Raw genomic sequence first — 26,396 nt, forward strand, 5'->3', positions numbered from 1 at the left:
GAGTTTGATAATACGCCATCGTAATTGCAAAAACAACTAGTTAAAATTTATAGTATTATGATGGCCATTTATGGCCGGTACAGGGGCGCCGATAAAGTGATTGCCTAGGGCGCTCTGTAACTTTAACCCGCCACTGACTGTATATACGGGCTTTTGGCTTTTATTATTATTATTATTATTTGACACTGTCATTAACTGCCGCACAATCGGCAGTCCCAAGTCAGGGCTGTCAGTCTGATGGCCAGATTCAGTCCTAGCTACCATATCTTCAATAAGAATGCCTCCACAGCCACTGTTCTGGTGAATTACTTACCCAACGTGACGTTGGCTTGCGGCATTGTCCTTAACGGCTCCAACTCCACCAGGGAATCGTTGTGGTTGAAGGTCAGGGATGTGAGATATTCGCAGAGCCGGCCTGAATGAAAACCAATACTTATGAAAAAACCTTGCTGTCAGTTTACTAGTAAGAATTGAGCAAATTTTATTTTTTATTGCTTCGATGGGTGGACATCTACAACGTAAATGCTTCACTCACCTTGAGATATAAGTTCTAAGGTCTCAGTATAGTTACAACGGCTGCCCCGCCCTTCAAACCGAAACGCATTACCGCTTCTCGGTAAAAATAGGCGGGGTGGTGGTACTTACCCGTGCGGACTTACAAGAGGTCCTACCACCAGTAAAGTATATTAGTATATTTATATAGATTAGGCTTAATCGATATTCAAGATAGGAATTAGACGGAAGAAGTTGACGAACTTAAGCAGAAAGAACATGGTTAATATGGCGTCGTTATGGCGCAGTTTGAACCCTGCGGGTAGACACCGTCTTTTTGGCTATTTTTGCCGTGAAACAGTAATGCGTTTCGGTTGGAAGGGCGGGGCAACCGTTGTACTGTAAAAACTGAGAGCTTAGAACTCATGTATCAAGTTGTGTAGCAGAATTTACATTGTAGATGTCTATGGGCTCCGGTAACTTTAACATTAGGTGGGTCATTAGCTCGTCCACCCAACTAAGCACTAAAAAAAAACCTAAGAGGACGGTCACTTTACTTTCTGTTGGCCCAAAACGGAGACTCATGCGAAAACTATTAATTCTCTATCAACTCAGAAACTATTAATCTTCTTTACAACTTCTCATTTGAGACCTTCAAGCTACTGTATAAGATGCGTTATTTGTTGTTCAGATTCGGGTCAATGGTAAGAGATCTCGTGGACGAATCCCCATGCGCTGGACTGATCTGGTGAAAGACCTTACTGAAACCCCACTTAACGTGTGCGTGCGCCAAGCATAAGTTCGCAAATGATGGAAAACATCTGTCAAGGCTTTAATAAACAAGAATTCCACATGACCACGACTGCTCTGCCAAGAGCAACCGACTATGATGACGTGTACCGACTTGTTGTAAGGACGACTGATATTTCAGTGGAAAGTGCATCGTTGTTGTGCTTTTAAAAAGCTCAATAAGTCGATAAGCCCAAGTTTGTATCATTGAGCTGTCTTCTTCGGAGGCCTCAGGGCAGACGTTAGCAAATCTCTCACTCTTAAAAAAAACTCAGCTAGTCGGATAGGATGTTTAAAGTAATTTGGCTATAGGGGTCTTAGGTATTGAAAAGCGGTCTTTGCCCGAAATAGTTTGGTAAGCCTTGGCTCAGAAGGATATTTACCCGAGTATCCCGGAGCGCACTTGCAGAGGTAATCGTTAGGTTGCGAGATCAGCGGATGCTCCTCCATGATGATGTCGTCCTAATGAGGAAGGAACAAAGTTAATTGACAGTCCTTAAAGTGTCCTTTGGTTGTTGCGACTCTTAGGCACGGTTAAAACAAATTTCCAGGTTGGATGCTGGCGGAAATGGACCGGTCGCACTGGAGATCGATTGAAAAGGCCTATGTTCAACAGTGGACAGCTATAGGTTGAGATCATGATGATGAAAATTGCTTTTATGGCTTAATCCAGTTAGCATGTTCAAATGTGGACGTAATGTGAATCCAGATGGGTAGGTACAACCAGCCTGCCTATTTCTGCCGTGAAGTAGTAACGCGTGTGGCAGCCGTCGTCTATGGCTCTAGTAACCACTAAAAACTGGGCGGGCTGTGAGCTCGTACACCCACCTACGATATAAATAAATAAAAACATCGAGCAAACATTCGTGTTACGTATATGTATGCTCTTTGTACGAGTGTTTAACATATATCTGTATATTTGAGTGTACAAGTATGTATGTATATCGGTGTCCGGGTTCCCGTGGAGCAGGGGTCCCGAGGCGAGTCGGTGACCGCGTGTGTCGTATCCCCGGATACTATGAGGTTGTAGCGGTAGCCATCATACAACACAAGATATTTGACATGCCTGAATCTCGCTTACGACATTTCCAAGATAAGCTTGCATATATACAAGTTCCGAACAACAACATTCGCCCACTTCGATAAAGCGGCACGACATGAGAACCCTCTCATCGTGGCCGCCGGTAACTACATTCCCGATTCTGCGGATAGAATGGTAAACAGTCGACGTCGCCCTAAGCACGTCATTTCGGATCCTCCCTCACTAACGGTGCTTTTAGGTATCCCAAGCACCGATTCTCATTGACCCGTCGCTTGCGACGAAGGGCTCGACGAGTAAATTAACCCACAGACACAGCCCACAGAGCTTCTCGCCGGATTTTCTCAGTGGGTCGCGTTTCCGATCCGGTGGTACATTCTGCGATATACGGCTCTTGCTAGGGTTCGTGTTAGCATCGTCGTCAGGTTTGAGCCCCGTGAGCTCCACCTACTAGTTAGGTTACGCTGAAATAGCCTCTCCAGACTACCGAGCAATATCACCCGCTTTGTGGAAGATGTTTCCTTGTCGTGTACCTACAAGGTTTCACGTCCGTGTGGTGCAGAGACTCCCAGGGTACAGAAGGCGGTCTCACCTGCAAGGGTCGCGGTGGCGGCAGGTAGCAGACCCCATGCAGGCAGTCGTGGTGGGCGCAGGGCGAGGTGCCGAGCGCGGCGTGGGGCGCCGCTTCGCAGTACCGCCCGGCGTACCCCGCCGCGCATGCGCACCGATACTCCTCCAGCCCGTCCACGCACGTCGCGCCGTTCTGTGCCAACGACACTGACATGTCAGTACACGGAGCCATAAAGTTGAGAAACGAAAATCATTTATAATTTATGTGATCTTAATGTAGGAATCGAATTTATTGTTGTGATGCTCTAACAATGTTTTCATATTTTTAAATATGAATTAAAAGCCGATCATGAGTTCCACTTCGAAAGTCGGGTCGGTCGCTGTGCAATGCAAATAAAGTCGGGAATGTCTTAAGGCGGGAAAATTAATAAAACGAACAAAAATTAAATATAGGAAAAGGTAGGCAGCGGCTTAGCTCTGCCCCTGGCATTGCTGAAGTCCATGGGCGACGGTAACCACTCACCATCAGGTGGGCCGTATGCTCGTCTACCTTTTTTTTATTGCTTAGATGGTTGGACGAGCTCACAGCCCACCTGGTGCCAAGTGGTTACCCATACACATCTACAACATCTATACGACATCTACAACGTAAATGCGCCACCCACCTTGAGATATAAGTTCTAACGTCTCAGTATAGTTACAACGGCTACCCCACCCTTCAAACCGAAATGCATTACTGCTTCACGGCAGAAGTAGGCGGGGTGGTGGTACCCACCCGCGCGGACTCACAAGAGGTCCTACCACCAGTAATTACGCAAATTATAATTTTTGCGGGTTTGATTTTTTTATTACACGATGTTATTCCTTCACCGTGGAAGTCAATCGTGAACATTTGTTGAGTACGTATTTCATTAGAAAAATTGGTTCCCGCCTGCAGGATTCGAACGCCGGTGCATCGCTACATACTAATGCACCGGACGTCTTATCCTTTTAACTGCCTACAAGGGTAATTAAAAAAATAGGTTACAGCTCGTTAAAATTGTTAAAAGCATGCTATTTTTATTCACTGTTTTCAAGATTGATCGATTACTGGGGACTCGTAGGCCTTTCCGGTTTCACCAGAACAGCTGGGCGAGCAAAGACTCGGCCAGGAGGGGTGGTATTTGCTAACAGCTGCCCGAGCATCTCCACAGGAGACCCAACAAGAGCAGCTGCTTCGCGAATAAATCCTTTATTCACTTTCCTAACCCTGATTAGTCTATCGTAGCACTACTTCCAAAAGAAATCCAGTTACTTCGCTCGATACGAGTATACTGAGCGTCCTACTGATTAGGCCGCGACGACATCCAATTACACAAACGGCCGTCTGGTGTAGTGGTAAGTGACATGGTCTCTACACAAGGGGGTCACGGATTCCGAATCCCGCCGAGGGAAGATATTTATATGATAAATATAAGTATAAAATGTCTTTTCCAGGGTTATAGATGTATATTAAATATATGTATGTGTATAAGAAAAATGTTACATTTATTTCCGTTATCTGGTTGGTACCTGTAACACAAGCTGTTTGAACTTAGCACGAGACCAGTTAACGTAGCGTGATTGTTAGTAAGTATTTATTTATTTAATTAATCCGAGACAGTGGTATAGTATGGTTGTGATGTTGCCTGCTTATACACCAAGTATTACAGGGAGGAGTTTAGGCTTTAGGCGGTGGTGGTGGACCGACCTGGCACATGTGGTTGATGCAGTCGTCCGCGTTGACGGTGCAGTTCTGTCCGGAGTAGCCCTTGGGGCAGCTGCAGGTGTAGTGGCTGCGGTGGTCGGTGCACGCGGCCCCGTTGGCGCACGGGTTGAACTCCGCCGTGCAGAACGGTATCTTCGTCTCGCAGAATTCTCCTGTTAACAAGGGCACTGGGTTACGAGCTTTTTCAATACTGGGTATTGTGAGGCCTTGTGGTGGGGCAGCCGTTGTAACTATACTGAGACCTTAGAACTTATATCTCAAGGTGGTTGGCGGCAAAAAAGGTTTTCTGTTATCGTCGTTTCTCTAGTTGATAAATAAAAGCGCCATCAATACTTTTTTATTGTTTAGTTAAGTGAACGAGCTCCCAGCCCACCTGGCGTTAAGTGGTTACAGGAGCCCATAGATATCTACAATGTAAAAGCGCCATCCACCTAGAGACATGAGTTGTAAGGTCTTACTTTTAACAGTACAACGGCTGCCCCCCCACTCTTCAAACCGAAACGCATTACTGCTGCACGGCAGAAATAGGCTGGGTGGTGGTACCCACCCGCGCGGACTCACAAGAGGTCCTACCACCAGTCATAGTGTCATTTCTGTAGTTGATAATAAAAGCACCATCAATATTGCTGACTCACCCATGAACCCTGGAGAGCACTTGCAGATGTACCCCTCGAGGAGGTCCACGCAGGTCGCGTTATTCTGGCACCGGTTCCCAAGGCAGTCGTCCACGTTGACCTCGCACCGCAGCCCCGTGTAGCCCGGCTGGCAGGAGCAGCTGCGGGATATACGGGTCTGGTGGTTTGATAGCACTGCATGGGCCGATGAGCTCACCATCAACACTTAGTCTTCAATTATTAAAGGACTCCATAGACAAGGAGTAATGTAAAAGTGTAGAGGCCTTATTTCAAAACGGAATGTTTGATTCATAGTGGAATTGGGAGGGAAGGAAGGGTGCCCATGCGATAGACCGGCAAATCAAGTCGGCAACTGGCGGTCGTTTGCATGAGTGTACCAGCAGCCTCACCACAGACCGGGAGAACTAGCGATTGCTCGTGAGGCGCATAACATCCGCCCACAACAATGTTACTGAATGACGACCACGACCGCTCTAACAAGAGTAATACGACAAAGGAAGTGGTGATCATATTATTCCTGAAAACCAAGTCATAATATTCGACCCTCCTGTTTGGCAATACAAATTGGTGATACCTACTGGAACCTGCCCTCTTCCAAGACTTGGCATTGTCCGTTGGCGCACGGCGACCCGTAGCAGGCGTCTATTTGGAATTGACACGCGTTGCCATGGTAACCGCGGGCGCAGACGCACTCGAACCCTCCCCCGGCGCCGGGGAGGCACTTCCCCCCGTTCAGGCAGGGGTTGCTGTAGCAGCGGTCGCATTTCGATATGATCTCCGCCGGCGGGTTGCCTAAAGGGTCACACGTAAGGGTTAGACTAGACTAGACTTTATGGTTCACCAAAACATATGGTAATTTACATTGGAAAGAATGGAGGGGAAATAAATTTATATAGTAGATCATAAAAGTATTTGTAAACGTTTTGGTACAGATTATTCAAATTGATGTGTGTTATCTGTGCAACCTGTGCTAATGTATTCTGATGTGGCTTGAGAGCAAATATATTTTCATTGTGTCCTTTATAAGAAATCTAATTAGAGTTTTATTGAAACACTGCCAAATTCCAATATATAGTCTGTGCAAGACGCGGTCTTATCGCTAAAGGCGATTTCTTCAGTTTAGTTTGCGTTCATTTCTGCCGCAATACTCTTGTGGCGTCAAGTAAAGGTAGATGCTTCCAGAAGTTATTTCCTGAATACGGTTAACTTGGAAACCAGCACTTTTTTGGCCAGTCTAACTACTAGAAGCCTCGAGGATCTATTCTGGCTTCACGATCATTGATAGGCGAGAGCTGACGAGGCTTAGCCGTGGCTAGTGTCGGCCCTAACAAGCTACCACCGGACCGGAATGGCGACCCACTGATAAGATCCGGCTTAAGTTGTACGTCAAACTCTTCCAATGGAATTGGAATGCCTAAAAACACAGAGAGTCAATCGGGAGGATTCGTAATAACGACTACATCTGTGCCAAGCCACGACGTCTGGTTCGGAGATGCAATTTGACTGTCCTAGTACTGCTACGCCGGTAAGAGTAACGCCATCTGTCGCTGAATAGCCGAAACGAATATCAAAGGAAATAGTAACGTCGAGAGGTACAACGCCATCTATTGTCAGATAGCGGAAACACACATCGAAGCTACTCGACTTGTGCAGAATTTTCTCGATAATTCTAGGGATGTCGTATCGACTATAAAAGCTTTGCTCAGATGCCACGCAGTCAGTCAGTAATCGGAACTTCTCGAAGCGAAACAGCGAACGCATCACCTGAAGCGAAGCGAAATTGAGAATTTTAAAGTGTCCGTTAAGTGTTTTAAGTTAAATAAGAGTTTTAATTTGCACTTCGGTAGAATTTCTATTTAGCCTGAACTCCAGCGCGTAACAGTACCATATGCGTACTGTTTCAACCGTGCAATGGTAGTGTACAATGCAATATGGCTTCGCAACCCTGACATGTTGATACGTACCTGTGCATACAAAAGCAGAAGAGGCAGTGCTTAGAAGCAGTTTGTCCTTCATGGCGGGAGGCTCAGCGCACCTCGCTATGCCGGCCTCCACGAACTCCCCCGCGCTCTGCACCCACTCTGACAGCCAGCGGGAGTGGCAGTCGCAGTACAGGGGGTTGGAGCCCAGCGCTCTGAGGGACCACATTACATCTGTAGGGGGCTGGTGGTAGGGCGTTTAGCGGGTAGTATCACCGTCCTGCTTATTTCCACCGCGGTACAATGAATGGTACTGGTAATTTATTGCTAAGATGGGTGGACGAGTTCACAGCCCACCTGCTATTAAGTGGTTTCTGGAGCCCATAGACCATTAGAAATTCTAAGATCTCAGTATACTTACAACGGCTGCCCCACCCTTCAAACCGAAAAGCTTCACGACAGAAATAGGCAGGGTGGTGGTACCTACCCGCGCGGTTGGAGGAGACAGCCATTGTTCAGTTGGATCTTGGACTTCCTATCTCGTATTGGATACTCTTTTTTTTTATTGCTTAGATGGGTGGACGAGCTCACAGCCCACCTGATATTAAGTGGTTACTGTAGCCCATAGACATCTACAACATAAATGCGCCACACACCTTGAGATATAAGTTTTAAGGTCTCAGTATAGTTACAACGGCTGCCCCACCCTTCAAACCGAAACGCATTACTGCTTCACGGCAGAAATAGGCGGGGCGGTGGTACCTACCCGTGCGGACTCACAAGAGGTCCTACCACCAGTAATTACGTAAATTATAATTTTGCGTGTTTGATTTTTATTACACGATGTTATTCCTTCACCGCGGAAGTCAATCATGAACAATTGTTAAGTACGTATTTCATTAGAAAAATTGGTACCCGCCTGCGGGATCCGAACATCGGTGCATCGCTAGATACGAATGCACCGGACGTCTTATCCTTTGGGCCACGACGACTTCAGATACTCACGTTGTGATATCTATGGGAAACTTACTACCAATAAAGCGGTTGGATATCGGCAATGCTAGAAAAACAGTCGCCATTGAGGCAAATGACAGCCTCATCGACGGAAGACATGCAGCGCTGCCGAAATGACGTTATGGGAAGTCGATTTGTGTCCCAAGAGACCCCGCGCTGGTGGATGTGGTTCCTGGTAAAAACCGCTGCATAAGCAATGATCGGTCTGATGCTGGTGGTCCCTCCGCAGGCCCCTCCCGGGGGCAGGTACTCACACATGCGATATGGACTCCAGGTCCCTGAAGACGCCGTCCGCGAGCAGCGATATGTTGTTGCCGTGAAGGGACAACACCCGCAGCTGACTCAGACCCTTCAGGGCGTCCCTCTGAAAGAAAAATAATTTAAAACAGCGCCATCTATATGTCATAAAACGAAACTGGACGGACGCCATCTTTTCTTCCACGCAGTTCAGAATGTCCTTTTTTTTTCCTACCTATGCTGATAGCCTTGAGAGGCTATTTTAGCTTCTCCTTGACGTGTAGGTGAGCTCACGGGGCTCAAACCGGGGTGATGCTAACACTGGCCCTAGCAAGAGCAGTGCTTCGCAGAATCTACCACCGGATCGGAAACGCGACCCACTGAGAAGATCCGGTGAGAAACTCAGTGGGCTGTGTCTGTGGGGTTAGTTTACTCTTCGAGCCTTCTCAGCTTCTCTGTTACAGGTGCCACTTTCACTTTATTTACCGATACAATAACGAGATTTTTTTTTATTGCTTAGATGGGTGGACGAGCTCACAACCCACCTAGTGTTAAGTGGTTACTGGAGCCCATAGACATCTACAACGTAAATGCGCCACCCACCTTGAGATATAAGTTCGAAGGTCTCAAGTAATACATCGCATACGGGTATACCCGGATCTGTGTGGGCGGACCCCTCTAACCTGGACACATCTCAGCCTGTTGTAGCTGACGATGAGCGTGGACAGCTTGGTGAGGCCCTCGAAGGTGTTGTTGCCGAGAACGCTGATCTTATTGTTGGACAGGTCCAGCCGGGTCAGCTGCGTGAGGTGGCGGATTTGATCCGGCGGGATCGACGTAAGCTCGTTCGACTCTAGGTATCTGTAACGAGGGGTCTGAAGGTACCGTGCTGGTCTCACGACGTGATGCGGATAGTTATGAGGTAGGCACTACTGTCGTTTTATTTTATTGCTTGTTGAGTGGACGAGCTCACGGTCCACCTGGTGTTAAGTGATTACTGGAACCCATAGACATCTACAACGTAAATGCCTCCACCTTCCTCGAGATATGAGTTCTAAGGTCTCAGTAGAGTTGCAACGGCTGCCCCACCCTTCAAACCGAAACGCATTATTGCTTCACGGCAGACATAGGCAGGGCGGTGGTACCTACCCGTGCGGACTCACAAGAGGTCCTACCACCAGTAATTACGCAAATTATAATTTTGCGAGTTTCATTTTTATTACACGATGTTATTCCTTCACTGTGGAAGCCAATCGTGAACATTTGTTGAGTACGTATTTCATTACAAAAATTGGTACCCGCCTGCGGGATTCGAACACCGGTGCATCGCTCAACACGAATGCACCGGACGTCTTATCCGTTAGGCCACGACGACTTCAAAACTTTTCTTACACTATTTTTAATTCAAATTTATTAAAAAAAAAATTATATTTTTTAGTTAAAAGCGCATTTTGTTAGTTTTTTAAACCATTATTTATTTTTCTGTTTTTAATTGAATTTCAATTTTTTTTTTTAATTTCAATTTTTTTTTAAATATTGTATTGTCATCGGTCCTTAATAAGTATACCAAATTACGAGTTAATCCGACGTTTTGAAGGGGGTTTAAATCATGTTCAAAGATTCCTTTACAAACATCAAAACGTCTGAAGCTAATAAAAGCGTATTAATAAATAATTCAATACTCACAGCTCGGTTGTTTGCTTGGGGATGTTGGCTGGCAGAGAGGTGAGCTTCGCCCGGGAACACCGGACCACGGTCCCGGTGCACGAGCACTGAGCCGGGCAATACTCAGGCGACAGACAACCTTTGTCCTCGGCTGGAAGAGAACATAATGGCGGAACTGATCTTTAAGCACTTTGTAACTTATGAATGTCTTGCGTTAAGCTACGAAGCTCTATGTTATTACAAAGTTATCGTGCTATTACTGTAGGATTGGTAAGAATAGAACTTATGGAATGAGTGTGGAACGCGTAAAGATGTGTGTAAGAGAACGGTAAGAAAGGGAATAGAGAATGACAGAGAGTTTCTCGCTGGATCTTCTCAGTGGCTCGCGTTTCCGATCCGGTAGTAAATTCTGCGAAGCACTGTCCTGTTAGTGCCAGTGTTAGCGACACTCCGGGTTTGAGCAACAGTGGAATAATTTTATTTTACGTGCCACGTTTCCAATTCTACATATCTCATATGTTGTTGTACAAAAAACATCATGAAAGAGAATTAATTATGAACGAAAGAATCTTTATTCCAATTGTTTATCCAGAATGTGACTTTTAAATTGACAGTATCTTTCAAAAAATCTACTGAAATTTCAGTAAATAACCATAAATTTACTGAGAATTTGGGCGACAGTAACCACTCACCTTCAAGTGGGCCGTATGCTCGTCTGCCTATAAGGCCAACAAAATATGTTATGTTGAAGAGCCGCTGGAATTTTCTCGAAGGAGTGTCCTGGAAACATTTTTGATTAATAGATTACACTAACGGGTGCATTTAAAGTCAGCCGGCTCGAGGTGGTGGATGCTGGCGTCTCTGAGCGCAGCCGGGTAGCCACACGTGGCTGTCGTCGACAAACGCCGCGATCGCAGCCACTGTGCCAGCCACGACATGTGACAGGTGCACGACAGCGGGTTCGATGACAGCTCACTGAAGGATGACAGAAGTGACACATGTCAAAATGACAGATGAGCTATGGAGGGTAGAGGGTAAGCGCCATCTTGTATAGGGGACAAGTTGATGAAGTGTCCGTCTGAAAACAGCGAGTTGTTGTTGGAAGACTACAATTATCAGAACTGGACTAATTGAAATGGGACCACAAGGAAAACGTCAGCTTTCTATTAAAAAAAAATTATCAAAATCGATGCACCCAGTCAAAAGTTATGCTGTAACAAACAAAAAAAAAATATACAGTCGAATTGAGAACCCCCTCCTTTTTTGAAGTCTGTTAGGAAAGCGCGAGGTGCATCGTTTCAATAGTTACAAATATTTTATTGACAGATATGAGTAGAAGGATTATCATTGTGATAATAAATAATTGAGATTGATTCTAGCTATCTTCTTTCCAAATTTTCATTTAAATGTAGTCGTATTTCCGCGCGTTCTAAACAGACCTTCCACATGTCCACGGCTCGAACGAAATATGCTTCTAACTCTTTTGTCCGTAGATCTTGTAGGTTGTATGATGCTAAGTTCTCTAATGCTGACTAATCTTTTGCTTGTCACTTGTAGCATATAGAAAAGCTATTTTAAAATATTTATAAGGTGATTTAGTAGTCCGATGATTATTATAGTTTTATAGTTATAAGTTGATGTACAAAATAATATGTGCGTATTGGGTTGCTTTTGTTTTTTTGTAACTTAAATTTCTAAATTTCTCTTCTCTGTTCACTTTCTACTTATATGTATCTACTTATATGATTTTGATTATGGAAACATATTTAGTTATTGCTTTAGCTATTTTTTCAAATATTATATTAAGTAATATAAAATTTATTTTCTATTTTTTTGTTGGATTTTCTATAAAAGCGTATTTTGTTAGTTTTTTTTAACTATTATTTATTTTTCATTTCTTAGTTGAATTTCAATTTTTACATTTTGTTTTAATATTGAATTATCATCGCTCCTTGATAAGTGCAGAAAATTTCGAGTTAATCCGACGTTTGGAAGGGAATCAAAGTAAAATCACAGTCAAAGATTCCGTTACCTACATACTAACATACTTATGAAGCTAATAAAAGCGTATTAAAAACCAAACAGTTTTCTACTGTCAACTGTTAAATATGGTTAAGGTGAACAAATTAAGATAAATTCCACACAAAGACCAGACTAAGCTACTTACAGTGTTGAGAGCGTGGTGAGATGGTCAAATGCGCCCGGTGTGATGCATTTAATCTTGTTATGCGTTAATGATCTGCAATATGAAGAAATACCGTCATTAAACTGTTGCCGTAACTGGTGGTAGGACCTCTTGTAAGTCCGCGCGGGTAGGTACCACCGCCCTGCCTATTTCTGCCGTGAAGCAGTAATGCGTATCGATTTGAAGGGCGAGGTAGCCGTTGTATTTTGAATTCGTCGTTGCCTAAAGGATAAGACGTCCGGTGCGTTCGTATGTAGCGATGCACCGGTGTTCGAATCTCGCAGGCGGGTACCAATCGTTCTAATGAGATACGTACTCAACAAATGTTCACGATTGACTTCCACGGTGAAGGAATAACTTCGTGCAATAAAAATCAAACCCGCAAAATAATAATTTGCGTAACTACTGGTGGTAGGACGTCTTGTGAGTCCTCACGGGTAGGTACCACCACCTCGCCTATTTCTGCCGTGAAGCAGTAATGCGTTTCGGTATGAAGGGTGGAGTATTCGTTGTAGCTATACTTGAGACCTTAGAACTTATATCTCAAAGTGGGTGACGCATTTACGTTGTAGATGTCTTTGGCATCCAGTAACCACTTAACATTAGGTGGGCCGTGATCCGTTAATTCCAGGGCTTGACGAAGTTTGGCGATCTCTTGATAGGCGCTGTGGACGCACAAGCTCCTCTGCGGACTCTGAGGACTCCTCGCGATACTCACAGGACATTAAGACTGTGGAGTCCGAAGAACATTTTGTCGGTGACGGTCTGCAGCAGATTCCCATCCAGCAGCATCTCCTGGATGTTGGCGGCGCCGTCAAACGCGTTGTCCTCAATGACCGATATGCCTAGTAAACACGTTTCCAATATGTACAGATAGCAACTTAACAATGTTCATAGAACACTCGTACCGGAAGTCGTAAGATGGGCTTAACAATGGTCATAAAACGGTCGTACTGGAAGTAGTAAGATGGGCTTAACAATGTTCATAAAACGGTCGTACTGGAAGTCGTAAAATGGGCTTATCAGTGTTCATAAAACGCTCGCACTGGAAGTCGTAAGATGGGCTTAACAATGTTCATAAAACGGTCTTACTGGAAGTCGTAAGATTGGCTTAACAATGTTCATAAAACGGTCGTACTGGAAGTCGTAAGATGGGCTTAACAATGTTCATAAAACAGTCGTACTGGAAGCCGTAAGATGGGTTTAACAATGTTCATAAAACGGTCGTACTGGAAGTCGTAAGATGGGCTTAACAATGTTCATAAAACGGTCTTACTGGAAGTCGTAAGATGGGCTTAACAATGTTCAAAAAACGGTCGTACTGGAAGTCGTAACATGGGCTTATCAGTGTTCATAAAACGCTTGCACTGGAAGTCGTAAGATGGGCTTAACAATATTCATAAAACGGTCGTACTGGAAGTCGTAAGATGGGCTTAACAATGTTCATAAAACGCTGGAAGTCGTAAGATGGATTGATGATGGATGGTTTGAATACGAAATCGTCGAAAGCAGTTGTTCAAGTAATGAAATGATTGATGCAAAATAAATGAAAATATAAAGTCATAGTTGGTTATTGTGTGCTCCAGCCTAAGCCATTATTCGAAAAGGATATTGTATGGTATTAGTGCGCATGTAATGTTTAATAAATGGGCCCCTTGTCCTGAACTTTTAGGGCTGATGATTTAATTTTTGTTGTCTATCTTAAGCAGCCCTTCTCCACTTAGGGCTGGTTGTCAGCTTTATCTCATCTTCCCATCTGATCCCTTGCCTTCCTTTAGTCATGTTACTTCGCAATTTATATAATATCATACCATCGTTGAAATTTCAGAGAAAATAAATAATAGTTTCAAAAAACTAACAAAATACGCTTTTATAGAAAATTCAACTAAAAAATAGAAAATAAATTTAAATTAAAAATAATTTCAACTTTTTTTTTATTTTGAATTGTCATCGGTCCTTAATAAGTATACCAGATTTCGAGTTAATCCGACGTTTTGAATGGGGTCAAAATCATGTTCAAAAATACCGTTACATACTAACATAATATACATACGTCGGAAGCTAATAAAAGCGTATTAAAAATATGGCTCGGAGATTAAGTTATTGAGTATATTTGATATAGATTTGTGTTGGGATTACTGCCCACTGCCTACCGTTGTTCCTGAAGTCCAGTTTGGTGAGGTCCGGCAGCCTCCCGAAGAGTCCGTCAGACTTTATCTGTCCCAAATTATTGTCCGACATCATTCTGTGAACATTTGCAACAGTGTCAGTATTGCGTGACGCGTGGCCGCTACCGGCTAATGGCGCAACTTGTCCGGCACTCACTACATCAGAGAGGTCTTTGGGTGACACGGGCCTTTTTTTTATTGCTTAAATGGGTGGACGAGCTCACAGCCCACCCGGTGTTAAGTGGTTACTGGAGCCCATAGACATCTACAACGTAAATGCGCCACCCACCCTGAGATATAAGCTCTAAGGTCTTGAGTATGGTTACAACGGCTGCCCCACCCTTCAAACCGAAACGCATTACTGCTTCACGGCAGTGGTGGTACCTACCCGCGCGGACTCACTATAGGTCCTACCACCAGTAGAGTATGTCGGATATATCAATTGATTTTCGAAGATTCTATGAACGGGCCTAAAGCCTGTGTGGTGTTAAGTCAGTTTTATGGTATACGGCTGCCCCAATGCTATTTATCTGCAGAAATGCAGTGTGGTCTTTGCCTGTACGAGCTGAGAAGACGCTCTCTCATCGATAATTGCGTAGATTGTCGCGGGTACAATCAACTATATTGCAGTTAAAGAATATGTGCCGGTCCCAGCGATCGCAGAGCTCTTTTGTTTTTCTATTTTCCTCTACCTCTTCGCTGGTAGTCTAAGGAGCTATTGTAGCTAAGCGTGGACGGGTAGGTGAGCTCACGGGTTCAACCTAAGAGATTGCTAACGCTAACCCTAGCAAGAGCAGTGCTTCGCAGAGTCTATTATCGGATGGGAAGCGCGACCCAGTGAGAAGATCCGGTGAGAAACTCAGTGGGCTGTGTCTGTAAGTTAATTTATTCGACGAGTCCTTCGTCGCAAGCGACGGCTTTGGCGAGGACGGTGGCAGGTACTTGAGGTACCTAAAAGCATCGTTAATAGATCGGATGGATCCGGAATGACGTGTTTAGGGCGACGTCGACTGTTTACCATACGGTCTACAGGATCATAAGCTGATATTTATCTGTACTTATTCATTTCTCTTGAAAATCCTTGGCGAGGGCGGGAATTTATTTTATTTGTAGTTTATTGACTACTTTAGGTTTGAAGGGTGGGACAGTCGTTGTACTGTAAAAAGCGTGAAAATCAGTGGGCTGTGTCTATGGGGCGCTGTCCCCGTGAACATACGAATAAATAACCCATAGACCCAGCTCACTGAGTTTCTCGCCGGATCTTCTTAGTGGGTCGCGTTTCCGATCCAGTAGTAGATTCTGCGAGGCACTGCTCTTGCTAGGACCCGTGTTAGCAACACTCCCGGTTAGAGCCCCGTGAGCTCGCCTACACGTCAAGGAGAAGCTGAAATAGCCTCTCAAGGCTATCAGCATAGGTAGGAAAAAGAAGAGCATACTCACAGCAGCCTGGTATTGAGGGGTAGGTCCCGGGGCAGGTCGCGAAGGCCGGCGCGCTCACAACGCACGGACAGCGACCGCAGCGCCGCCGCCTCGCACGTGCACGCTGCCGGGCACCACGCCGCGCCCCCGCATGCCGCCGCTTCCCCCGCGCCCTCACCCGCTGGACCGGGATCACGCACGTGTATAATAAATACTGCTACGCCGGTAAGAGTAGCGCCATCTATCGCCGAATAGTCGAACGAATATCGAAGGATCTAGTACGCTCGAGAATTACAACGCCATCTATTGTCACATAGCGGAAACTGCTACTAGAGAGGTGTGGAATATTCTCGATAATTCTAGGGATGAGGTATCGGATGTAAAAGCGTTGCAGGGATGGCACGCAGTCAGTCAGTCAGTAATCGGAATTACTCGAAGCGAAACAGCGAACTGATCACCTCAAGCGAAGCGGAAGAAGCGAATTGAGAGTTTTAAATTGTTTGTTGAGTGTTTTAAGTGTTGAATACAATTTTTAGTTGTACTTTGGTGAAATTTTATTTATCCCGAACCCTCAGTGCGTAACCATATAACAACTAGGAACAAATCACGCACAGTCGGTCGGGTAGGCAGCGGCTTGGCTCTGCGATTCTGCGTTGCTGAAGTCCATGGGCAACGGTAACCACTCATCAGGTAGACCGTCTACTCGTCTGCCTAACAGGGCAATAAAAAATTAGAAGCAACCGAAGATTTATCTTTAAGAGCACGGAGCGTGTGGCACTACCCTAGCAACTGGTGGTAGGACCTTTTTTTTTACTGGTCGTAGGACCTTTTGTGAGTCTGCGCGAGTAGGTACCACCACCTCGCCTATTTCTGCCGTGAAGCAGTAATGCGTTTCGGTTTGAAGGGTGGGGCAGCCGTTGTAACTATACTTGAGGCCTTAGAACTTATCTCAAGGTGGGTGGCGCATTTACATCGTAGATGTCTATGGGCTCCAGTAACCACTTAACACCAGGTGGGCTGTGAGTTCGTCCACACATCTAAGCAATAAAAAAAAATAACATGTGTGCAATTCACACGTGTTAGAAGTGAAATCTTCATAAATTAAAATACAATTATCCTAAATGTCGTATAATCCTAAATTGAAATTCACTACAAGAGGTTTCATACGCGCGTTAGTATTAAAAAATCTCATAGATGGCGCTGTATTAAAATTTTTCGACACTTCCGTTGCATACCTGCGTGACGTATCTGTAAAAATTTTACCCTAAGGCGCCTAAAGAAGTTTCACTTCAAAAAAAAACTACGATGGCAACTCACGCTTGCATTTGAAGTTCTCTTCCCTGAGAGCGTCGATTCGCTTTTTGTTCATGCGCTTCGGAGAGTCACACTTGGCACCAGACGTCTCGATGGGATTCTTGCGCAAGTAGGCAGCCAGCCAGCGGAGGGAACAGTCGCATACGAACGGATTCCGACCTAAATGCCTGGGGCACAAGGTGAATATTACAGTGCCAAACTTTTGTATGTTCATATCTGATCGAATTGAGGTCTTGCGAAGCTGGTACTACCAGTGGTTCCTGGTTTGTTGTCGATTAGCTGATGCACGGGGTCCTTATTCGCTTGAGATGTCGGGCCCACAAAGATTGAACGAAGATATGGTGGCAGACGGAGACCCTTCTCAAGTTCGACAAATTGTATTTAACTATTTATTATTGCTATTAAGATCACTGATGGTAAGACATCCCGTGAGTCCGCTCGGGAAGGTACCAGCACCCTGCCTATTTCTGTCGTGAAGCAGTAATGCCTTTCGATTTGAAGGGTGGGGCAGCCGTTGTAACTATACTGAGACCTTAGATGGCGGCATTTTCGTTGTAGATGTCTATGGGCTCGTCTACCCAACTATGCAATAAAAAAAAGATCGTCACGAGAAAAGGATTCAACAATTCAAAGGTAGCTGCTTCGTTAATACATCCTTCCATCGTGATACCTTACGTAAGAAAGAACGGGTTTATCAATTGACCATTTTCCTGATGAATACTCACAAGGTCTGGATTCCCGTCAAAGCATCGAAGGTACCATTCGGCAGTGATCGTATATTGTTGTCGTATAAAGACCTGGAAAAACATGTTTACACATTGAAAACTTCAATATATGATATAAATAAAACATGCTCTTTTTGATATCAGTTCGAAGGCTTGAGAGAACGTCCTTTGAAGCGTGGGGCAACCGTTCTATTGTTAAAACTGAGTACTTACAACTCGTGTTCCGAGGTGGGTGGCGGTATTTACGTTCTAGATGTCTATGGGCTCCGGTTACCAATTAACACCAGGTGGACCATAAACTCGTCCACATTATGGCCTTATGTCTCAACGGGCATGTTGAGATTCAAGTGAGGTCTGTGGGCTTAGTTTGCTAGTGGTGGTAGGGAGTCTTGTGATTCCACACGGGTAGGTACCACCACCTTGCCTATTTCTGCCGTGAAGCAGTAATGCGTTTCCGTTTGAAGGGTGGGGCAGCCATAATACTGTATAGCCTGAGACCTTAGAATTCATGTCTCCAAGTGTGTGACGGCATTTAGGTTCTTGATGACTATGACTTCCGATATGGTTATTGGATCCGATTGGTCCTTAAGTGGTCTTAAGGACCAAACATCGAATCAATAAATAAAAACAAATAGCCGTTGAAGAGTTATCAGCCTCCCATCATCAGAACATCGCGTTGTGCAATATTCTTTTGTTTCCGTCTGTACTGTACTGTACTGTAGGCAGCGGCTTGGCTCTGCCCCTGGCATTGCTGAAGTCCATGGGCGACGGTAACCACTCACCATCAGGTGGGCCGTATGCTAGTCTGTCTACAAGGGCAATGAAAAAAAAACATGCCCGCATAGTTTCACATCGACGCGACAACGAGCAGTGAGTTGAAATCGACTTTCGTGGTAGCGAACCAAGTTTATGTACAGGGTGTTCAAAATTGAAAATGCACTCACAGTAATTTTAGATTCTCTAAATCACGGAACGTGTCCTTTTTGACGCACGTAATCTCATTCGAGTTCAGCAGTCTGTAATTAAGAAATCAGAGGCGGCTTTAGAAAGTGGCACATGTGACAGAGAAGGTTGAGAAACACGCATTTGGGATGGTATGGACATGTGATGAAACGAAATGAGAATGAGGTTGGTAAGAGAGTTTTAACTATGAATGTGGAAGGCTTTTGAGGAAGGCAGACCTCAGAAAAAAAATGGATTGCGTGAAAGTCGATATGTGTAATAAGAAAGTGAGCGGAGGAATGGTATATGATAGAGTAGTATGGAAGGAGAAAACATGTTGCGCCGATCCCAGGTGACTGGGAGAAGGGCAGAAGAATGATGATGATGATGTCAGAGGTGCCTTTAGGGGGTACAGGATATGAGGCCCAACAGGGGACACCGGTCTTGGCACTCTCAATGGTACTGTTACATTTGTAGTCGTCTTGGCCTAAAGGATAAAACGTCCGGTGCATTCGTGTATAGCGATGCACCGGTGTTCGAATCCCGCAGGCGGGTACCAATTTTTCTAATGAAATACGTAGTTAACAAGTGTTCAAGATTGACTTCCACGGTGAAGGGATAACATCGTGTAGTTAATATAAATCAAGCCCGAAAAAATTATCATTTGCGTAATTACTGATGGTAGGACCTCTTGTGAGTCCATACGGGTTAGTACCACCACTCTGCCTATTTCTACCGTAAAGCAGTAATGTGTTTCGGTTTGAAGGGTGGAGCAGCCGTTGTAACCATACTTAAGACCTTAGAACTCATATCTCAAAGTGGGTGGCGGCATTTACGTTGTAGGTGTCTATGGGCTCCGGTAATCAGTTAAGACCAGGTGGGCCATGAGCTCGTCCACCCAACCAAGCAATAAAAAATAAAAAAAACTTATTACATTTCAAGCGCACGCTTACTAGATCCTCCTCTTTGGGTCGATAATCCTTAACGCCCTCAGCATAGACAAAGGACGTATTATAAAAACACAATTGTGCAGTTTTTAAGACCTGTGAATTATGTGAAACTTACAATAATTGGAGCGATCCCAGCCCGTGGAATACTCCCGACGGCAAATCCTTTATTTTATTTCCGTACAAGACTCTGTGAAATAGTTTAACATTACAGTACTATCATGTTTGTAAAACTTGGTTTACTGTTCTATAAATCGGTAAAGACAAATTATTATTGTCCTTACAATATATATTTATTGTAAAATGTCTAGTGAGTTTGATAGGCGATCATACTTTTTTCAGTCCACTATATCTGTATCTTCATTTTTAAAGCGTCAATATCAAACAAACGAGAAAATTTGATGCATAAAATTAATCTAAGTCTTCAGGCATTAGTTATTAGGGTGGAATTTCGAGTGTTGGACGAATGTTGGTGTATGTTAGCTTTTTTTTTACGATTGAAGGATTACTGGTGCCTTTCCAGTTTCACCAGGACAGGTGGGCGAGCAAAAGCTCAGCCAGGAGGGGTGGGATTTGCTAACAGCTACCCGAGCGCCTCCAAGGAGACCCAACAACTCAAGAGCAGCTGCTTCGCGAATGAATTTACTACCGGATTGGCATCGCGACCCGCTGAGAAGATCCGGGGAGAAACTCAGCGGACTGATGTTCAGGTTAGGTTCCACGTCGACCTCTTTGTCGAGTTCGACGAGTACGGTTACCGGGGTCCCTAAGCTGGCACCTAGTGTTAGAACTGAAGGCGTCTAATGCAAGAGTTATTGGATCTGATGGATCCGTAAGGACGTGTCTAGGGCGTCGACGGTGACTGGCTCCTGCATGATCAGGATTCGGGGTGTAGTCAGCGGCGGCAATGATAAGGCGATTATCATGACGCCTTATCGAAGTAGCTTTCTGACGCTAGCTTCATTTGTTTTCGTTGTGTTAGTACTGTTGTCAAGACGTCCAGTTTTGCAGATTCCAAGGATCTTTATCGGAGCACTCACAGTGAGGTTAAATGTACGAGTCCTTGGAATGTGTCCGCTGAGATTTTGGCGATCTTGTTGTTGGACAGGTCGATCCTGGTCACCCTCTTTATGGATGAGAAGGCGCCGCTGCCGACTTCGGTTATCTCATTCTGTTCCAAGCGACTGAAAAGAGACAGAAGCAGCTTTCATCATCAGTAGCTCGCTCGGCTTTGTGTCACCGCAAAGGTTTTGTGACTTAAATAGGTAGCTAAGTGGGAGACAGGCTGAGGGTAGAGAAAGGGGGTAAATACAAAAATACACCATTTTAATTTTGTAATATTTTTTATTTATTGCTTAGATGGGCGGACGAGCTCACAGCCCACCTGGTGTTGAGTGGTTACTGGAGCCCATAGACATCTATAACGTAAATGCGCCACCCACCTTGAGGTATAAGATCTAAGGTCTCAATATATTTACAACGGCTACCCCACCCTTCAAACCGAAACGCATTACTGCTAAACGGCGAGGTGGTGGTACCTACCTGTGCGAACTCACAAGAGGTCGACAAGTCTTCTTTATTGACTTGTTTAAGTTCAGCAGTCACTATGACAAAGCTTTAAGTTCGATAAGGTCGATGATGGGCTTGAAGAACTTATCAAATTGTTGTTAAATTGGGTAATTAAGCAGATGTAGTCCTTGATGCAAAAAAGAAACATCCCCACTCTGTTCTGTGTGAACCATAACCTGGTTTAGTATGTGGTTATCGTGACTGTCTATACTAATATTATAAAGAGGAAAGATTTGTTTGTTTGTTTTTTTCGAATAGACTCCGAAACTACTGGACCGATTTGAAAAATTCTTTTTCCATTAGAAGCCGACATTGTCTCTGATGAACATAGGCTACTTTTTTTTATTTTTTTTTTATTTTTTGTTTTCATGTGTGTTTTAATGTTTCCGAAGCGAAGCGAGGGCGGGTCGCTAGTCATAAATAAAGACAATGTCAGGGCACAGACAATCCGATGCTGCGGAAACTTTGTGCTGGCAACACTAACGAACATTTTAAATTTTTGTTGCGTGACAAAACTTTTGAATTTGACTTGCGTATGCATATCTCTTATGGTACTTCAATTACATGTGATTGGCAGGTAGTTTTTTTAAACAACTCTCAATTCCCTTTTTAATCCGCTTTTATTAGCTGCAGACGTATGTATGTTTGTAACGGAATCTTTGAACATGATTTTGACCCCCTTCAAAACGTCGGATTAACTCGAAATTTGGTATACTTATTAAGGACCGATGACAACTCAATATAAAAAATATATATTAAAAAAAAAATATTTTTTTAATATCAACTAATAAATCCAAACTAAATAATAGTTTAAAAAAACACGCTTTTTTACAATAAAATCATTTCTTCTTACACTATTTTTAATTCAAATTTATTAAAATTTATTTTCTAATTTTTTGTTGGATTTTGTATAAAAGCGTATTTTATTAGTTTTTTTATATTATTATTTATTTTTGATTTTTAGTTGAATTTTAATTTTTTCAATAATTTTTTTCATATTAATTGCTTACGTCACTAAACCTGACCGCCGATTATAAAAACTAAATTGCCATGGAACCCTGATTATCTGGTTCGAAGAAGCATTTATGGCGTAGTGAAAAATACTGTGAAGGGAACTTCATTTGAGAGTAAGTACGTGAAAACAAAGATCATTGGGAATGTGGACAACCGCTCCAGTAGGGACAATTGATTCTTACATCTCCGTAGCTCTGTGAGGTATAGTAGGTGGCAGCTCTGAGAGCATCTTCTCCCTGCAGTCCACTATACCCTCAGGAGTGCAGCGACAGGGTGGCGGGCAGCGGGGCTCCGCTGAGCATTCACCAGACGAAGCTGTTGTAGGTCCTGTCAATAAAAGATGACGCAGAATAGTAGAGGACAAGATTAAGCGCTTTTGTTATTGGTCTACTTGGATTACGGCTCATCTAATGATTGAGTGATTATTGAAAGATGCATATTTTTTTTTATTGGCCCAACCCACCTTGAGATACAAGTTCAGTCTTAGTATAGTTACAACGGTTGCCCCGCCCTTCAAACCGAAACGCATTACTGCTTCACGGCAGAAATAGGCAGGGCAGTAGTACCTACCAGCGCGGACTCACAAGACGTCCTGCCACCAGTAATTACGCAAATTATAAATTTTGCGGGTTTGATTTTTATTACGCGATGTTATTCCTTCACCGTGGAAGTCAATCGTAAACATTTATTAAGTACGTATTTCATTAGAAAAATTGGCACCCGCTTGCGGGGTTCGAACACCTTTGGATCGCTCAACACTAATGCACCGGACGTCTTATCCTTTAGGTTACGACGACTTCAAAAATGTAGCCATCATAAGCTGACCGTCGCCACGTGAGGGTGGCTTTTTGTCAATACAAAAATATTCTCTAGTTTCTTCTCCTTATAATGAAAGAGCTGAAAATATTTTATGCCCAACGACACATATCTACTGCTCTGATTTGCCATGTGCTTGGTACATTTTTATTATAGCTTATTAATTATTAAAATTATGAACCTTCTGAAGATGAACTCTGATTATAATTCCATTGGTTCGAATCCACTGAACACATTATGTGAGTGAAACAAAAAATGCATAGACACAGTCAAATTTCCCTTTGACAAAGTCATGAATCGATCCAGCTTTGGAGATCACAAACGAATGCTATGTTTACTTTGCTGTTTCTACTAACTTGTTTTTTTATCTTATGATGGATGAGCTCACGGCCACTTGGTGTAAAGTGATTACTGGCGTCCATAGACATCAACAACGTAAATGTCACCACCCACCTTGAGACATGAGTTCTAAGTTCTCACTTATAACAGTACAATGGCTGCCTCATTCTTCAAACCTAAACGCATTACTGTTCCAAGGCAGAAATAGGCAGCGTGGTGGTGGACACCACCCGCAGGACCACTACTACCACCACTAGTACCAAAAGGTAGGACTACCACCAGTACCAACGTAGGCATTTTCTGTTATATGGGTATTATGTTCGGGAATATACAACACTGTGTCTATTAGACGTCCACTGTTGAACATAGACCTCCCCAAGCCTCACCAAAACGACCGGCCCCGTGCTGCCTGCATCCTGAGGATAACCGAGACTTTCAATAGGTCCTCGATCCACCTCGTGGGAGGACTATCCTTGCTACTTCTCTGAACCTGTCAGTTTGATATGCCACGTAAAGAACATGAGATGCCTATACCAACTTACCACTGCAGATGAGTTCGTGAGGCTCTAAGTCGGTCAGCAACGAGCCACGTAGAGCTGCAGGAGCTTGACACCTGGAAAACGTGCAAAAAGACCTTTCAAATTGCGTTATTTCTATGGTGATGTTTCTTAGAAGTCCTCGTGGACTGAAGGTTTTTTTTTATTGCTTAGATGGCTGGACGAGCTCACGGCCCATCTGGTGTTACATGGTTACTGGAGCCCATAGACATCTACAACGTAAACGCGCCACCCACCTTGAGATATAAGTTCTAAGGTCTCAAGTATAGTTACAACGGCTGCTCCACCCTTCAAACCGAAACGCATTACTGCTTCACGGCAGAAATAGGCAGGGTGGTGGTACCTACCCGTGCGGACTCACAAGAGATCCTACCACCAGTTTCGGCCCCCAGTGCACTTGTATAGAGAGTTGCGATTCTGTAAGTATTCAAATCCCGTAAATAGGTTTATATTGTACGCACAACATCTATGAGAAATAAAATCGGGCAGCAAAAACCAAACCCTAAATATGAAGGAAGTTTAACTAGTGGAGGGTACTACAATCCTTCCGATTTGAAGGGTGGGACAACGTTGACATCTCCGTCTAAGGGTAGAATTCTCTTTGTGTTATAAGGGTGGGCAGTGAAAACTCGACCCATTAATGCAATAAAGAAACGTAATCGGACATTGTTCAAAACCCGGGAATTTTCCGGTCAACTGCCAGTTAATGAGGTCCTTTTGTTCAGACAACGGCTTAGCTATGCCATGCGAATTGCTGACGTCACACACTAACCACTCTCCATCAAGTGGTCAGCGTAGTGATCATCTATACTAATATTATAAAGCTGAAGAGTTTGTTTGTTTGAACGCGCTAATCTCAGGAACTACTAGTCCGATTTGAATAATTCTAATTAAAGGCTATAGGCTATATAACATCACGGTAAGGCCAATACAAGTGGAGCACCAATAAATAATGTTTCAAAATAGGGCTTTAAATAGCACCTTAACATTCTATAATTCAAAAATATTTTCACTTTCTACGTAAATGAAGTGGGGATAAAATTTGGCGTTATGCCAAAGTAACTATTTCACGCGGACGGAGTCGCGGGCAAAAGCTAGTCTACTAATAAAGGCAAAAGTCGTCTTTACGACACTTATACGAAGAGATGAGGACGCTCTTCTAAAAGTACACCACACAATCGATACTTCAGTAACAATTTAGACGTTTACCAATCTGTGGTCCACTCACCTCGCGCCGACGCCCATGATCCCAGCAGACCGGACAGCTGTGGACAGTCTTGCGACGCGACAGTCGCAGACAACCGGATTGTCGCTCAGCCGCAGCGTGCTCAGTCGCGAGACGGTGACCGGCTCCAACGACAAATACGTTAGGTTGTTGTTATTTAAAGTCCTGACGACAATTGTTAAGATGATAGTTAACTTTACTTCCTCATGTAATAAAGCGGGCGCACGAAATTTGATGTTTATTGACTTCCATTGGCTGGTGACCATCATCATCTTTCTCGACGAACCCATTGCTTGCGACGAAGGGCTCGATGAGTAAATTAACCCACAGACACAGCCCATTGAGTTCCTTGCCGGATCTTCTCAGTGGGTCGCGTTTCCGATCCGGTGGTAGATTCTGCGAAGCACTGCTCTTGCTAGGGCCAGTGTTAGCTACACTTCGGTTTGAGCCCCGTGAGCTCACCTACACGTTAGGGTGAAGCTGATATAGCCTCTCTAGGCTATTAGCATAGGTAGGGAAAAAAGCCGTCGTCATTTCCTAATCTTATAACCTGTGAAATATGAAGAAGCTCACTCACAGAACTTCCAGGCTTTTCAAGTTCTCCAGAGCTTTCTCGTCGATGCATTTCAGCTGGTTCCCGTCGAGGTGTAGACTCTTCAGAGCGGTCAATCCTCGGAACGTGCGGCGACTGATCGCTGTCAACTCGTTTCGGCTCAGATCTCTGATAGATAGCATCGGTTCTTGTTAATTTTGGCATAAAAAATAAAAATAAACTACCCACTCCAATAACGGTTCCAAGTTAAAAGCGATTTGGCGTGTTATTCTGCTAAAATCGCGCAGTCGCAAGGAATCAACGCTATACGAACAATGATTTCAAATTCTCTTATAATCGTCTTCTCGCATTAAAACTGTGTATGCGCTGCTGCTATATAATCCCAAAACTTACTAATTTTACAGGAGAGTGTTTTAAAGGTTTAACATGCGATATTTTTTAATATCGCATGTTAAACCTTTAAAATTTATAATTTCGAATATTTTTGGAAATTGTACATACACTTTTAAAGCGAAA

At 43.9% G+C, this 26,396-nt stretch overlaps 1 protein-coding gene across 2 annotated transcripts in view; it reads right to left on the reverse strand.

Annotated features, from left to right (window-relative positions):
• LOC101736444 (protein slit) overlaps positions 1-26,396 on the reverse strand; it is a 141,035-nt gene that overhangs the window by 16,066 nt on the left and 98,573 nt on the right. For both annotated transcript variants that reach the window (XM_038019690.2, XM_038019689.2), the window contains 24 exons: positions 25,905-26,048; positions 25,331-25,492; positions 24,088-24,158; positions 22,573-22,717; positions 20,848-20,991; positions 19,926-19,997; positions 18,863-18,934; positions 17,919-17,990; positions 17,197-17,360; positions 15,901-16,060; positions 14,446-14,537; positions 13,011-13,137; positions 12,275-12,346; positions 10,922-11,082; positions 10,129-10,258; positions 9,126-9,303; positions 8,460-8,569; positions 7,237-7,406; positions 5,851-6,064; positions 5,273-5,412; positions 4,620-4,789; positions 2,913-3,083; positions 1,665-1,743; positions 314-415 (listed from right to left, as the gene is read on the reverse strand). In XM_038019690.2, the coding sequence (XP_037875618.1) occupies positions 314-415; positions 1,665-1,743; positions 2,913-3,083; positions 4,620-4,789; positions 5,273-5,412; positions 5,851-6,064; positions 7,237-7,406; positions 8,460-8,569; positions 9,126-9,303; positions 10,129-10,258; positions 10,922-11,082; positions 12,275-12,346; positions 13,011-13,137; positions 14,446-14,537; positions 15,901-16,060; positions 17,197-17,360; positions 17,919-17,990; positions 18,863-18,934; positions 19,926-19,997; positions 20,848-20,991; positions 22,573-22,717; positions 24,088-24,158; positions 25,331-25,492; positions 25,905-26,048 (3,122 nt within the window). The remainder of the gene's footprint in view (positions 1-313; positions 416-1,664; positions 1,744-2,912; positions 3,084-4,619; positions 4,790-5,272; positions 5,413-5,850; positions 6,065-7,236; positions 7,407-8,459; positions 8,570-9,125; positions 9,304-10,128; positions 10,259-10,921; positions 11,083-12,274; positions 12,347-13,010; positions 13,138-14,445; positions 14,538-15,900; positions 16,061-17,196; positions 17,361-17,918; positions 17,991-18,862; positions 18,935-19,925; positions 19,998-20,847; positions 20,992-22,572; positions 22,718-24,087; positions 24,159-25,330; positions 25,493-25,904; positions 26,049-26,396) is intronic.

This window comes from Bombyx mori, chromosome 24, assembly GCF_030269925.1.
Source record: "Bombyx mori chromosome 24, ASM3026992v2".
NCBI classification, from domain to species: domain Eukaryota; kingdom Metazoa; phylum Arthropoda; class Insecta; order Lepidoptera; family Bombycidae; genus Bombyx; species Bombyx mori.